The following is a 15,019-nucleotide window of genomic DNA, read 5'->3' as shown; positions in this document are numbered from 1 at the left end:
AGTTTTGCTGAGTTTGGGACCTATTCATCCACGTGAAATACTTCTGACACAGGATAACTGTTGGCACTGTATCAGGTGTGGAACCAAAGCATACAGAGCAGATCTGAGCACTCGTCAGTCCACCTGGTTATTAAGCCAAGGGTTTCTTCCTCAGGGTATTTTGAATATGGGTCCTCTACCTCCTCGCCCTAGCCAGACCTTCCAGAGGAACAAGTGTTCCTGTTTGCTCTATTAGCAGAAAGATTAAATAGACCAGATCCTGGAGCATGGGTCCACAGCCCAGGGTATTGGTGAGGATTTTCTTTAAAGAAGGTTTGCATTGTGTGCAGCAGGAGAAGGAACAGGAGATGGTTCTATCTATAACAGGGAAGGATGTGACAGTCCTAAGTGTGAAGAGCTGATGGATTCTAACAGGCAGGTTTGTTCTGTCTTTACACCAGCAGCATCCAGGAAACCAAGAGTCCCAGGGTGGACTTGCACATCCACTCAGATGTTCCATTTCAGATGTTGGATGGGAACAGCGGCCTGAGCTCTGAGAAGATCAGCTACAACCCCTGGAGCCTGCGCTGCCACAAGCAGCAGCTGAGCCGTATGCGGTCTGAGTCCAAGGAGCGGAAGCTGTACAGTATCCTTTGAAAGCACGGCTGGGTGTGTCAGGCTGCTGCTGCCTGGCCTTGTCCGTTTGTCCCTCAGGCAGCCAGGCCTGCGTTTCCCTTGGCGTTTCTGTCCTCAGCCACAGTTGAGCTATGTGTTCCTTTTCACTGTTCCTTCCTGCTTCTAATACTGTGACACTAATGAATCATAGAATGGTTTGGATTGGAGGGGACCCTAAAGATCTCATTCCACCTCCAGGCAGTCTGACTGACTTTTTCATATGGTTGAAGAGGTTTATTTCTGTGCTCTCACAAATGAGGACCTCCGGCTTTTGCTGAACTTGCCAGCTTACGGGGTTATTTTGTTTCACCTGTATGTTTTCCTCACAGAGAAACAAACTTACTTTTAGTAGGTGTATTCTTCATAGTTTTAACTGTGTAGGCTTCCTTCTACAGTTCCCAAGTGTGTGCTTGGAGACTCCAGGTTTTATTTTTACGTAGCTTGCATCACTTGCAGAGAAATCATTCTCTTTGGCTGCCCTCTCCTTTTTAAGCACATTTCCTTATTTTTATGAAGTTCCTCTTTCTAAACCAAACACGGTTTCTCTCTTGCACATTTAATCCAGCTGTGCTCTGGTTGCCATTTCATTGTTTACATCTGAATGTAATGCTTGCATTTCAGTGTTGATCTGTGTCCCGTGGGACTTGTTAGGGCAAACTTTTGGGGTGTTTTTTCCCATTCTTTTGGAGCAAGTTGCTGTACAGAGTGCCTGGTTGTGTTCTCAGTGCTGTGCCCCAGTGCAGGAGGTTGCCCATTGCTGGTGACAGAGCTCCCATTAGGGTTCTGTTTCCTGGCTTTGTCACCTCCCCAGTTCCCCCCTGTGTGTTGAATAGTGCTGCTGTTCTGGACAGGCCAGCCCTACTATTACTTGACCCTTGAGTTGTCAGTCCATGGGCTTTGTATTGTTTATCCATATGGTCAAATGGCTAATTTGATTAGACAATAAGCTCTCTCTTAATGGATCAGCAATTCCTACTGCCATACTATGTCCTTCCTGTCACCAGTGTTGTGCTTTTCAGTTTCCCCTCTGAATTTCCAGTACAACTGCATGTGACCTTCCTGCTGTTGCCCATTCCACTTTCTAGGATGTTTCCTCCTACCAGCTGCCAAACTGTCTGGGTCCACTGTTTGGGTTTTGTCCTTTTCTTCAACTCACCAAGCCATTTGTCTTGTCTTTTCTTTGGTTCCTATTTGCTTGTTGCCCAGCCCGATCTCCTGCTGGCCCAGGTCCCTGTCTGTGGTGGCCCTGGGCTGTCTCTGGTGAGTGAGCTCTCCTTGACACACATCCCAGAGTTCCTGTTGCTGGAGAATGTGGTGCATCACTTCAAGCTTCCCTGTGTGCTTGATCTAAAGATGGGGACCAGACAGCACGGAGATGATGCCTCTGAGGAGAAGGCTGCTCGGCAGATGAAGAAGTGTGAACAGAGCACTTCTGCCACCTTGGGTGTGCGTGTGTGTGGGATGCAGGTAGGGATCCCGCAGGCTGCAGATGCTGCACCTTCCTTTTCACAGCTCCGTTAAGCCTCCCAGTTAGTGTTTTCCTGCTGAGCACTGAATTTGAACCTCCTACTGCAGGTAGGTACACCAGTGTTCCTGGTACTGTTTTCTTCATTTCTAAGCCTAAAACAAAGGAACCTGCTTCTCCTGAGATGGCCTGCTTTGTCCAGAGCTCTTTAGTTCACAGACAATTAGGGGATTTTCTAATAAAATTATTTTTGTGGCTTAGTGTTCAGCCAGAAACACGGTGCCTGTGGATGGAGGTGTCTGACATTTCCTTCTATACTGCACTGATTGTTGAAAAGTTGCTCTGCTGTGCCTGGGCACTGTGCACAAGGGTTTGCTGCTGTGCGATAATCACTCCTTTCCCTACCTGCCGAAGGAACCAGATCTTTAACCCAGATCTCTGCCCACAGACTCTGAAGTAATGAGGGCTCCTCATTAATCACTTGCCAAGTAATGGCAATAGGTGTCAGCAGCTCCTGCTGCCAGAGGATTGAGTTACTGTAAGATTCGGCTTTTTAACTCTTGGGGTCAGTTGTGTCATGCCTTTTGGGGCACTGGGACTGGTGAGCCCCATTTGGGTGTCCTAGAAGAAGAGGACTAGCGCTCAGGCATCCTGAGCGTGCTCCTGGGCTGCACCCATGAGCTGCTTTGGGATTTAGGGAATGGGCAGAGTGTCCTGCTGTGTCCTGCTCCCACTCAGTCATAATGGGGATAGGATGAGTTCCCTCTGCCTTATCAGTGCAGGACAGCTCAGGGCTCTCTGTGTGGCCTTTGCCTGTTGCTCCCACTTGATGTGCATTTCCTTTGGTGTTCTAGGTCTACCAGCTGGACACAGGGCATTACTTATGCAGGAATAAATACTATGGGCGCGGCCTTTCCATCGAAGGCTTCCGCAATGCCCTCTACCAGTATCTCCACAACGGCATCGAGCTGCGCAAGGACCTCTTTGAGCCTGTCCTCACCAAACTGCGCAGCCTGAAGGCGGTTTTGGAGAGACAGGCCTCCTACCGCTTCTACTCCAGCTCCCTCCTCATCATCTACGACGGGCAGGACAGCCGGGCGGGGCCGTTTGTGGAGCGCCGGCCAGAGGCGCGCCTGAAGCGGGTGGACGGCTCCGTCCCCGAGAGCCTCCAGGACGGCGGCAGCTTGGAGCCCGGCTCCTCGGCCCAGCCCAAGGTGGACGTGCGCATGATTGACTTTGCACACAGCACCTTCAAAGGCTTCCGCGATGACCCCACCGTACACGACGGACCCGACATGGGCTATGTGTTTGGGCTGGAAAGCCTCATCAACATCATGGAACAGATGCGTGAGGAAAACCAGTAGCCCTGGGCTGTGGCCTCTTACTCTTGTCCTGGTGGCAGGAGCAGACAAGACCACCCACTACCACAGGAAAAACACAGACAAATTTGGTTTTAAACAACTCTATCACTCCCTTGTTTTTTAAATGTACTTGGATAGAAGAGCTGAGGTGAGGCAGGACAGAAGAACTGCTTGTGCTAATCGGGTAGTTCTGACTGCACTTGCTCTGCCTTCTGGAGGAGGCTCTGTAGATGCCTGCTGGGTGTCAGGTGTCCCAGTTCTTTGCTCATCATGTGTGTTCTGGAGGGAGGACCTGGACATAGGGAGGAAAAAGCTGGAGAGCCCAGGGCTCTTGGTGAGGCTGGAGCTCTGGTGTGAGGAGCCTCCTGCCTCAGGAGCATCTCCTTTGAATTTCTCTTGAGTTATTTGGAAAGGACGCTTACCTGACGGTTTGGCAGCGTCTGTGGGGCCACCAGTGAGGAGTCGGGTGCCAGATCCTGTGTTTGGTCTCTGGCTCTGCCGTGGGTTTTGCCGATGGGGCTTTGCTTTTGATACTGCCTTTTTCTGCTGTTTGGGCACTGTGAGTAGCCACCCCAAACACAGAAATTAAATGACCAGATGCAGTCCCCAGCAGAGCTGTGGCCTGGAGGGAATGCCACACACGTGGAGTTGGGCTCAGGCCTGGGGTCTGCACACTCCCTGATGGCATGGCATGGGCAGGCCCAGGGCTCTGCAGGAGTAACTCTGCCCTGGACCACTGACTTGCAAGCACTCAGCTCATGGGCTAGCAATAGTATCTGTAGCAGTTAACATGACCCCAGCTGTGCAGCGGGGCATTTCGGACCATTTCAACCTTTCCCCTCCTGTAAAGTACAGAGTACGTCCCTCCAGCACGAAGCTGCTCTCTTCCCCTGGGTACCCTGTGCCCCCAGGCCCTGCTCTTCCAACAGGTCTGGGGGTGGTGGAAGGGGAGGCTGAGGCTTAGGGCTGATCCCCATCTCCTCCCTGAGGGTCTCCAGGAGCCAGGTGAAGGGTGACCTAGCTGAGCAGCAAGTGCCACTGTCTTGACTGTTGAGTACCACTGCCTGACTGTTTAGCTTTGCTTCATGGAGTCAGTGTCTCCCAAAATCAATGTCCCCCAGCCTCCTTTGATGAGGAATTAACATTTGATACTGTGGCCTGGTGGTACCGGACCGAACCCTGCTCCACCTCAGCTCCTGTTTCTGTGCTAGGGCCCCGGCTGCTCCCTCCTGCTCTCACTGACGTGTTCCATGATGTTACCATTACCCTGGGTACCCAGAAGGCCAGGGTTGTGGGGTTTTTTTTAAATTACTTCAGGAAAGCTTGTTTGGGCAATACGCGCATGTAGCATGTGTGCTGACTCCATGTGCGCAGACGCCGCTCGGAAAGCACGGCTGCCACAGCAGGCACAGTCTCTGGCACTGGTGTGGAAGGGGGCAGGAGAGCTGCCCAGTTTCTCTGCCTGTCTCAGCTCCTCAAAGCTTGCCCAAGCCACTGCTTCCCTCCCACTCTCTGGACAAGGACCTTTATGCATGGCACGCTGCCCTGCACTGGGTTACTTCACTGCTGCTGCGGGTCCTACCTTGCCAGGACTCGCAGGATTTTCAGGGAGCAGGCTTGCAGGAGGGAGTGAGGCTGGGTGAATGCTGGCTGTATGTACCCTCAACAGCCGTATTATTCCCGGGCCCTGGGCCAGCGTCGCCCATCGCCGCCCACCTTTGCATGTCCTTGTCCCCGTGGGCTGTTCTCGGGCCGCACGTCCGGGAGAGCCCCTTGCTGTTCCCCCGCGCACATTCTCTCCCTTCCCCACCTCACTGGGCCGTGATGGACGGGCCACGCCGACGGTGCTCAGTGGGAGCCGCCTCCCCCCTTCAGACTACCGCGGTGGGACTCCACAGCTTGTACATAGCCTTGGCCCCGTTTGTTTTTACATGAATAACCACCTTGTTTGTGCTTCACAGAGAACCAAAAACCATTAAAGGATCTGTTTTTGTCCGTGGTGTGCCGTGCCTGCCTCTCCCACCGTCCGAGCCTTGGAGCCGGGGTTTAGGGAGCTCAGATTAACCTCCCCGCCCGGTGCGGCTGTGGCCGCTGCTCTGTTCTCATCGGGGTCGCCCCGTCGCTGCTGCGTCCCGAGGGGGCCGGGAGCGGCGGCTGCAACGACCTGGCCGTACGGCGCTGGGACCCGGGCGGGCCTTAAGGCCCGGCTGGGCGGGGGCGTGTGCGGGGCGGGCACCGAGCTGTGGGCGGGCGGTGTGCCGGGGGCGGGAGGCAGGGCACCGAGCTGTGGGCGGGCGGTGTGCCGGGGGCGGGAGGCAGGGCACCGAGCTGTGGGCGGGCGGTGTGCCGGGGGCGGGAGGCAGGGCCCGGCCGGGCACCGAGCTGTGGGCGGGCGGTGTGCCGGGGGCGGGAGGCAGGGCCCGGCCGGGCACCGAGCTGTGGGCGGGCGGTGTGCCGGGGGCGGGAGGCAGGGCCCGGCCGGGCACCGAGCTGTGGGCGGGCGGTGTGCCGGGGGCGGGAGGCAGGGCCCGGCCGGGCACCGAGCTGTGGGCGGGCGGTGTGCCGGGGGCGGGGCGGCGCCGCGCTGCGGTGACGTGCCCGGCGCTGACGTGTCGGTGTGGCCGCTGGCGTGGGACGCGGGACGCGCGGGATGCGGGCGCTTATCCTGGTTGGCGGCTTCGGGACGCGGCTGCGGCCGCTGACCCTGAGCCGGCCGAAGCCGCTGGTGGAGTTCTGCAACAAGGCGGTGCTGCTCCACCAGCTGGAGGCTCTCCGGCAGGTGGGGCCGCGGGGCACGGGGGGCGCGGGGCCCGCCCCGCCGCCGGCTGACCCGTGCTCCCGCAGGCGGGTGTCAGCCATGTGGTACTGGCGGTGAGCTACATGTCGGACGCGCTGGAGGCCGCCATGCGGGAGCAGGAACAACGGGTAAGGGCCCTTCCGCCTTCCCCCGCCTCTCCCCGTAATCCGGCCTGTCCCGCCGCTCACGTTGTTCCTGCAGCTCGGCATCCGCATCTCTATGTCCCACGAGAAGGAGCCGCTGGGCACAGGTAGGATTCGAGCAGGGGTTTGGGGCTGGAGGGCGGCGCAGGTGGGATGGAGGAAATCCAGGGACAGCAGGGTGGGGACACCGGGATGGGTACGCCACGGCTGGGGGCACCGTGGGCATTAGGGTGGGTATGGATGGGTAGGGCTGGGGGACACCGGGTGTGGGACACGATGGGCAGGAGCATGGCTATGGATGGGCAGGGCTTGAAGGAGCAGGGGAATGGGGAGGGGTATGCCAGGATGGACATGGGCAGGACCAGGTACGGCGGGCCGGGTGAGGATCCAGAGCGACTGGGGACTTGGGAGGGATGCTGGGACGGGCAGAGGTGGGGCCAGCAGGACCCGGGCGCTGGGCTTACCACGTCCCTGCGGCGTCACTCACGGCCGCGCAGCGGGGCCGCTGGCGCTGGCGCGGGACCTGCTGTCCGAGGACGGGGAGCCCTTCTTTGTCCTCAACAGCGACGTGATCTGCGAGTTCCCCTTCGCGGCGCTGGCCCGTTTCCACCGGCAGCACGGCGGAGAGGGCTCGCTGGTGGTGACCCGCGTGGAGGAGCCGGCCAAGTACGGCGTGGTGGTGTGCGACGCCGACACCGGCCGCATCTGCCGCTTCGTGGAGAAGCCGCGCGTCTTTGTGTCCAACAAGATCAACGCTGGGCTCTACATATTTAACCCTGGCATCCTGCAACGCATCCAGGTACCAGCCGGGGTGCCAGGCTGAGCCAGGCTGGAGGGCTGTGCCCTCTGCTCAGCCCTGTGCCCTGTCCTTGCAGCTGCGCCCCACCTCCATCGAGAAGGAGATCTTCCCAGCCATGGCACAGGATGGGCAGCTCTATGCCATGGAGCTACAGGGTAAGGCCCTGTGCATAGTGCAGGCAGCATGGGGAGTCTTGCCTGCACTGCCATCCTCATGCTGGGGGCTGTCACCGTGGCTCTGTCCCCACAGGCTTCTGGATGGACATTGGGCAGCCAAAGGACTTCCTTACGGGCATGTGCATGTACCTCCAGGCACTGCGGGCTCAGCACCCTGAGAAGCTGCACTCGGGGCCCGGTGTTGTAGGGAATGTGCTGGTGGTAAGTGCCAGCCCCCAGCACACCATCCCTGGGCACATCCTGAGCTGCATTCTCCTGCCACTGTCCTCACTGCCATCCTCAAGCTGTGCCCTCCTCTTTCCTGGCTGGCCAAGTGGGATGGGCTATGCCAAGAGCTGTCTGCCCTCCCAACCCTGGCACGGGCCCTCTTCCTTCCAGGACCCCAGTGCCAGGATCGGGGCAAACTGTGTCATCGGCCCCAATGTGACAATTGGGGCTGGCGTGGTGGTGGAGGATGGGGTGCGCATCAAACGCTGCACTGTGCTAGAAGGGGCCCGCATCCGCTCCCATTCCTGGCTGGAGTCCTGCATCGTGGGCTGGAGCTGCTCCGTGGGGCAGTGGGTGAGGACATAAGGGTGCCCCTGGAGGGCATCAGGACTTGGCTGTTGGCCTCCCACTGCCTCGGGCTGCAGCTGCAGGCATGTGGTCCCTGCAGGCAGGAGCAGGTGCCTGGCACTGACCCTGAGCCCAGGGATATGACAAGGCCTCTCTGGGGCAGGTGCGCATGGAGAACGTGACGGTGCTGGGCGAGGATGTCATTGTCAACGACGAGCTCTACCTCAATGGGGCCAATGTGCTGCCACACAAATCCATCGCCGAGTCCGTTCCAGAGCCACGCATCATCATGTAGCAGACCCCAGCAAGCCCTTTGCTCCCAGCTCTCCTTGGATTAAATATTTATATTTCCATTTACTGTTAAGCATCACCTGAGTGCAGCCTCAACACCAGGTTGCTTCCCCTTCCCATCTTTCAGGGCACCACATAAGGAAGAATAATTTAATGCTGCTTTTCATGAAGTCAGCCCTCAGCCAGGGGCAAGTTAACAGCCCGAACGCCCAGCTCGGCCCCCCTGCCCTGGCCCCGGGGCTGCCGCGTGTTCCCAGTGCTGCTGCAGGGCCGAGGTCTTGGGCTCCCCTCCCTGAGAACGGCCCACGGGGCTGCTGGGCACCAGCCTCTCCCACCCTGCAGCCCTCCTGCCCCACGCTGCTGCCCCGTGCTGGGTCCTGACCCACTGGGTGAGGGTCCCACAGCCCTGAGCAGGGCAAGCGTTTGGGGAGAAGCCAGCGTGAGGCAGGAGGGCTGCCCTGCTGAGCTGGGGGAGCCCGTGCTGTGGGGCTGGGCTTTAAGAGCTGGCTGGCTTGGTGAAATCGTCCACCCCTGTGATGGTGGCCTTACAGAAGAAGCAGTCCTTGTTGTTCATCAGGTGCTGGTTGATGCAGGCTCTGGGACAGAGGAGGAAAGAGCATCAGCCCCCACCCACATAGCACAGGGCAGGGCCAGGGTTTGGCAATAATCCTGGTGAAGGTCAGTCATGGGAGCTACTCACTTGCACGACTTGTGGGAGCAGGGCCTGAAGATGGCCGAGATGGGGTGTGCGTAGCAGATGGGGCACAGGTCTTCTTCGCTGGTGGGCTGTGGGGGTCACCAGGCAGTTAGCAGTGGCATCCAAAGTCCTGTCTCCCAGGCCTGCTGTCAAGGACTGGGACAGGGCTGGGGCAGGGGGAGACTCACCAATGTGGTAGCAGCTGCCTGCTTGAACTCCTCACTCAGATGGTTCAGCATCTTTTCCACTTTTGCCAGCTCCTCAGTACTGATGTACTCTGTGTCTGAGAGGGCAAACTGGGCATGTGTGGGGTGGATGGGACACTCAGACTGTCCTGAGGCTGCACAGGGGCTGCAGCTGCCCTTGGGGAGCAGCCAGAATAGGGAACACTGGGCATTGAGAAGGGCAGAACTACTGGCTGGCACTGGATACATCCCCATCCAAAGTGCTACTGCTGGGGTTGGTGGAGAAGGGCATAAACGCCTGTCCCCAGGACTAAAAGGGCTGGGACATTGCAGGGGACACAGACACCATCCAACCCATTCCTCCCTCCCCAGCTGTTGGTGGGTGGGTGTTGGGCACAGCCAGCTCCCCGTGCAGTGCCAGCACTTACAGGTGTGCAGGGAGAAGTGGCGCTTTTCCATGGCCGGAGCGGCTGCTGCCAGGGCCGAGGGCTCGGCGTGGCCCAGCAGGTACTGGATGGAGCGCAGCTGGAAGCAGGGATCCGCCAGCAGCACTGCGGTCGCGCGCTCGGTCCTGCCAAGAGACACAGACCTCAGACCACAGACAACCCACCCTGTGCTCCCACACCAGCATCCCCAGCTGGTGTGCCCCCAGTCCAGGGGAACATGCTCAAAGGCAGCCAAAGAGCAGCAGCCATCTTCCTCCTCTGCCACCCTGACTCAGAGGCTCTGGGGATCGATGCAGTGCTTCAGCACTTGCTGAGGCTGCAGCCCTTGGGCCAGCGCCTCAGCCTGGATTGCTGCAGGGCAGCTGAAGCATCTAGTGCTGCTCTTGGTCTCAGCACCTCAGGGGAGATGCTCTGCAGAGCCTCACACCAGGGGCTGGGGCCCTCCTGCACCAACAGGACAGCTCAGGGTGCACTCAGGGCAAGCTGATGCCCCCAAAAGGCAGGAGGGAGAAGTCGTGGCCCTCCGTGGCTCCATAGGCACAGGCAGAATGGATGAAGGTCGCCTTAATTAGTGTCTCCCTCGGGCACCAGTGCCGTGGCCGGGTAACAGCCCCTGGCAAGGAGCAGAGCTGGCTCCGTGGCTGGCCCAGAGGCAAGCAGAGCAGGCCCAGCAGCCAGTCAGCACAGGCTTAGCTGGAGCACAGGGGGTTAACAGCCTCTTGACTTGCAGCAGCCGCCAAATTAGCTTTTTGCTGCCCTAATGGAAACCAATTCCCCAGCTCTCCTCTTCCCACTAAACTGCCTGAGCTCTGGATAATGACATTCCTGCGTGTCCTTCACCCTATGGCCACTCCTTCCCCGCCAGCATCCCGCGGCAGCCCCTCTGCCGTGGGGACCCCACCGGGCTCAGGGCCGGGGATGCTGGGGGTCCCCAGCTCGTGGGGTGCTGAGGATTAGGGCAGCGGGAAGCAGGAAGGACCGCGGCTGGGAGAGAAGCAGCACCGGTGGGTGACCGCCATCCCCACTCCCAGTCTGGGTGCAGGATGTAACACAAGGGGCTCCCAGAGGTGACTGCTTTATTCCAGCATTCTGCCAGAGGGTGGGCAGTGGCGGAGCAGCTGCTTTATGGATTACAGCCGGCCGCAGCTCTTCAGCGGCTGCACACCGGTACGGCCGAAGTGGTCCTGAGCTCCCCTGGGGACGAGCGACCACGCAGGGTCGGCGCTGGCTGCGCATCGCTCTGCCCACTGGCAGGGAGGGCCAGGGACGGGGCTAGGGACCGGGCTAGGGCCACCGTCGCGGCCACCACTCCCCGCGCCGGGGCCAATGGGATCCCGCCCGGCCCCCTCGCCGCGCACCGCCTGCGCGTAAATAGGGGCAGGAGCGGGACCGCGCTCCCGGAGCGCGCCCGCCTCTCGGAGCTGCTGCCGGGAGGGAGCCGGACGAGGCTCCCCGGAGGTCGCAACGTGCGGATGTGCCCCGGCGGCGCTGAACCCTGAGAAACTTCGCACTCCAGGGATGAGCAGCTCCAAGAGGCAGCGAGGCGCCCGCCCAGCCCGACACACAGCCCCGGAGCGCCCGAGCGCCTCAGCCCCCTGATGCTGATCGCCGGCGCCCACCCGACCCCCGGCAGCGCCCAGCCGGCCGGAGCACAGGTACGAGGCAATCTCGGGTGAGTCGCGGCAGAGCCAGGCAGGGCGATGCTGCCCTTTAGGTCTTTTCAAGCCTCACGGCTGGAATCGGGATCCTCTTTTCCGGGGTGCAAAAGGGCGTCTGTGGATGCTTGGTAGAACCAAGCCAGCACTGGGGGAGAGACAAGAGACGGCGGCAGGTTTTTTCTCGCGTCTCATCGAGCCTGGCTGTGCCGCCGGGCTGTACAGAGGCTCCTGCCCGCTACGATGTCCTCGCTGGTGACCGCGGACCCGGTCTGGCCGCGGGTGGCAAAGCTGTTCCTGCTGTTGCTTCAGCTGTGCGCCCCCCGAACCTCCCCGCAGCCCCACCGCTGCCCCACCGGCTGCATTTGCACCTCCGACCTGCTGAGCTGCAGCCGGCAGATGCTGCAGCGGGTGCCCCACGCACTGCCTCCCACCACCACCACGCTGGACCTCAGCCACAATGCCCTCACCCAGCTCCACGACTGCTGGCTGGCCGCACTCCCGCATCTCGAGGCCCTGCACATCAACCACAACCAGATTTGGGACCTCTCTCCACGGGCTTTCCACAATGCCTCCTTCCTGCGGCATCTGGACATGTCCTCCAACCACCTGCAAGCCGTGAAGAGGCACTACTTCGAGGCGTTGGTGAGCCTGGAGGAGCTACTGCTCTACAACAACCACATCACGCGGGTGGATGAAAATGCCTTTGCCAAGCTGAGTGACCTGCGGAAAGTCTACCTGAGCTGGAACAACCTGACTGCCTTCCCCTTCCACGCGGTGCAGGGGCTGGGAATCTACAACCTCCGCACGCTGGACCTCTCTTCCAACAACCTGAGCAGCATCCCCGTGGAGGTGCTGGCAGCTCTGCCCGAAAACATCGGCAATGGCTTGTACCTGCACAACAACCCCATCAGGTGCAGCTGCCCGCTCTACCTGATGCTTCAGCGCTGGAATCAGCGAGGTTTCAGCTCCGTGAAAGATTTCTCTGAGGAACACACCTGCAAGGTGTCTGACAATGTGCCCTGGTCCCTGATCAAATTCCTCAAACACAGCCACATGTTTGAGAACTGCTCAGCGAGTGCCGAAGACGCGCACCTCTCACACTTGGAGGTGATGGTGGGCCAGCCTATCCTGCTCACCTGTAACACCAGTAACACCAGCCTGCTGCACACAGCCACTACCTACATGTGGATCACCCCTCACCATGAGCCCATCAAACACCCAGGTAACAGCAATGGCTCCCTGGAGGTCTATCACAATGGCAGCCTGAGGATCGCCGTAGCCAAGCCCTGGCTCTCAGGGGTGTACGTAGGCTTGGCCATGAACAGCCCCTACAACTTCAGCAGGATGTGTGAGGTCAACATGACCGTCCTCTACCCCAAGGTGGCTGGGGAGACCTTCAGCACTGGCCTCACAACCCTGCTGGGCTGCATTGTGAGCCTGGTGCTGGTGATCATCTACTTGTACCTTACGCCGTGCCGCTGCCTGGACTGCTGCAAGAAGCCGGCCCCGCTCAGCCCCCCGCAGGAGTGCAGTGCCCAGTCCTCCATCCTCAGCACCACTCCCCCTGCCACTGATGGGCCAAACCGCAAAGCCAGCGCCAACAAACATGTTGTCTTCCTCGAGCCTATCAGGGAGACACAGAATGGCAAGATCCGCCTGGCTCTCGGTGAGGACTTCCCCGACCCCAAGCACCCTAAGGTCCTGCAGCTCAAGTCGGACTCAGAGTCCATCAGCTCTGTCTTTTCTGATACCCCCATTGTGTCTTAGTGGGACAGAGCTGGGGGCAGAACTGAGGCTTCCCAAGAGCTGGCCTTCCCCATCGCTGCTAGAACAGGATTATTGGATATCCTGAGTTCCTAGCTTGACCACAACCCACAGAGTGATTGACATCACCCACAACTGCTTCAGCCATGAGCCCGTGGTGGGTTTTGGGCCACAGGCAACTGGGGCCCAGCAAGAGCACCTTGCATAATCCACTGGCAATGGCCTTGTTAGCACACAGGTAACGCTGATGAACCCAGCATGCTGGAGAAACCCCCCTTCATTTGGGCACCTACCCTCCCTAATGTGACACCAGGCCTGGGAGTCTGCCATGTCCTCAGGCATGAAATGCCCAACCTGACACCACTGCCACGGACCCCCCAGGCCATTGAATAGCTGTGACAAGTGGGACACTGTCCTGGCTCATGCCAGGGTCCTCAGGAATAGCAATGTCACTGTCCTCTCCCAGCACATGCTGGTCGCCATCAGCATGTCATGGCTGGGAGCAGGGGACTGACCCTGTCACAAATGGGGGGTACACACTCCTCCCCACATGCGGCCGTGCAGGAGGGATGGAGCTCAGCGCCTGACCAGCCACGCAGCCAAGCAAACCTTAGAAGCTTTTGCTTCCTAAGAAGCTGTATATCATCAAGACAGGATTAGGTGATGAGACACAGCGCCCCAGCCCGCATTGCTCAGAGCTCCCCATGCCACCAAGGACACTGAGGTCTCCGATGCACCATGCACTCCTCTGCTGCTTCTCCTTGAGGCGGACACGCGCTGCTCAAGCACAGCTATTTAGGCAGTAACCTAATGAGCCTATCGATAAATGTGAGTAATCCTCCCCTCTCCTGGGTTGTAATTCTCTAGTTCCATTGGAATAAAAATGCCTATTTTTTTAAGCTCATGCTGGGCTGAGCGTCTCCTTGCCCTTGCAGCAGTGTGCAGCTACCGCGCAGCTCATGGGCACAGCGGTGGGAGGCTGAGGTCTGAGGAAGCCCCACATTGCTGCAGGACCCGCACACGGGCAATCTGCACTGGACTGACAGCCTCTGTTCCCATCAAATGGCCTTCAGATGGCCTCAGCAAGGGGGTTAAATGTACTGGTGGTCTGGTGCTGGTGAGAGAGAAGCATCCAGTGCTTTGTCCTTGGGAGGGCAGGTCCCCAGAATGATGTCTGGGAGCTGGGGAAGAAGCTGCACTGACTGACAAAGGAGCACATCCAGACCCCAAAAGGAACAAGCAGGGTTTGGATGCAGGGGAAAGGCACCACCAGGAATGGGATGGCACTGCCTTTGGCTTGGTCCTGGTGCACCCTGCAGATGGAGCCCCCATCTTGGTTCATCTGTGCTGCCTTCCTCGGCACCCACTCTTGCCTCTTGGTTCTGCCCCCTCAAAATGCCTGTCTGATCCCCTGAGAGATAAAGGTATCCTACCCATCTGCCGGTCACCAGTATCCCATCCACAGCTGGAGCAGGAGCATGTGGCCATCACATGCAGCACAAGGGCTGTGGGCAGGAGCACAGCTCTGACATCATGGGGACCAGGACCCGTCAGAGACCTGCAGTCCCCTCCCATGGCTGAGCACCCTGGTCCCAAAGAGCTGCTGGCAGCCCCGTGACTGGTGGGAGGGGAAGAACACTGTGGCATCGGGAGCACACTAGCACACATCCTTTCAGCTTCTCTGGCCAGGAAACAAGCAGCTTTTTTTCCCAGCAAAAACTCAACTTTATGCCCAAATAAATTGTCAATACCCCTCATCCAAGGAGTGGTGAGTGTTTGGGAGGGCAGCTCTCCTGAGACAGCCTGGCTTCCCAGCGCCGCTGCTGACAGTGACCTTGCTCAGCTCCGTGCCCCGCGGCTGGCGGAGGTGACAGATGCACAGCGACAGGACAGCCCCTGCTGGCCTGTGCCCTGACTGCCCCACACCCGCCACCGCTGGCCCTGTCACCTCGTGTTAGCGCAGTGTCCTGATGGGCCCAGGACGCCACGCCGGCCACACTGGGGGCTGCCAGGGGGGGACGAGGTGTC

At 59.3% G+C, this 15,019-nt stretch overlaps 4 protein-coding genes across 14 annotated transcripts in view; 3 read left to right on the top strand and 1 right to left on the bottom strand.

Annotated features, from left to right (window-relative positions):
* IP6K1 (inositol hexakisphosphate kinase 1) overlaps nt 1-5,475 on the top strand; it is a 37,204-nt gene extending 31,729 nt beyond the window's left edge. For 10 of the 11 annotated variants that reach the window (XM_066327034.1, XM_066327027.1, XM_066327030.1 and 7 more), the window contains 3 exons: nt 441-625; nt 1,946-2,121; nt 2,974-5,475. In XM_066327034.1, the coding sequence (XP_066183131.1) occupies nt 441-625; nt 1,946-2,121; nt 2,974-3,483 (871 nt within the window). In that variant the 3' untranslated portion in view covers nt 3,484-5,475. The remainder of the gene's footprint in view (nt 1-440; nt 626-1,945; nt 2,122-2,973) is intronic. The other variant, XM_066327038.1, reaches the window with a different exon arrangement.
* A 595-nt stretch (nt 5,476-6,070) lies between these two features.
* On the top strand, nt 6,071-8,303 carry GMPPB (GDP-mannose pyrophosphorylase B). Its single transcript, XM_066327024.1, has 8 exons — nt 6,071-6,259; nt 6,325-6,405; nt 6,479-6,527; nt 6,918-7,219; nt 7,296-7,374; nt 7,469-7,596; nt 7,774-7,956; nt 8,114-8,303. The coding sequence occupies exons 1-8, from the start codon at nt 6,131-6,133 to the stop codon at nt 8,243-8,245; spliced, it is 1,083 nt and encodes a 360-aa protein (XP_066183121.1). The 5' UTR covers nt 6,071-6,130; the 3' UTR covers nt 8,246-8,303.
* A 74-nt stretch (nt 8,304-8,377) lies between these two features.
* RNF123 (ring finger protein 123) overlaps nt 8,378-15,019 on the bottom strand; it is a 47,328-nt gene continuing 40,686 nt past the window's right edge. Inside the window, exons 36-39 of the mRNA XM_066327026.1 lie at nt 9,552-9,694; nt 9,127-9,221; nt 8,942-9,027; nt 8,378-8,837 (exon numbers count right to left, since the gene is read on the bottom strand). Coding sequence (XP_066183123.1) covers nt 8,738-8,837; nt 8,942-9,027; nt 9,127-9,221; nt 9,552-9,694 — 424 coding nt within the window. The 3' untranslated portion in view covers nt 8,378-8,737. The remainder of the gene's footprint in view (nt 8,838-8,941; nt 9,028-9,126; nt 9,222-9,551; nt 9,695-15,019) is intronic.
* AMIGO3 (adhesion molecule with Ig like domain 3) lies at nt 9,689-13,895 on the top strand. Its single transcript, XM_066327023.1, has one exon. The coding sequence runs from the start codon at nt 11,468-11,470 to the stop codon at nt 12,992-12,994; it is 1,527 nt and encodes a 508-aa protein (XP_066183120.1). The 5' UTR covers nt 9,689-11,467; the 3' UTR covers nt 12,995-13,895.

Source organism: Sylvia atricapilla, chromosome 11, assembly GCF_009819655.1.
Source record: "Sylvia atricapilla isolate bSylAtr1 chromosome 11, bSylAtr1.pri, whole genome shotgun sequence".
Lineage (NCBI taxonomy): Eukaryota > Metazoa > Chordata > Aves > Passeriformes > Sylviidae > Sylvia > Sylvia atricapilla.
This window is presented reverse-complemented; position numbering and strand designations above follow the sequence as displayed.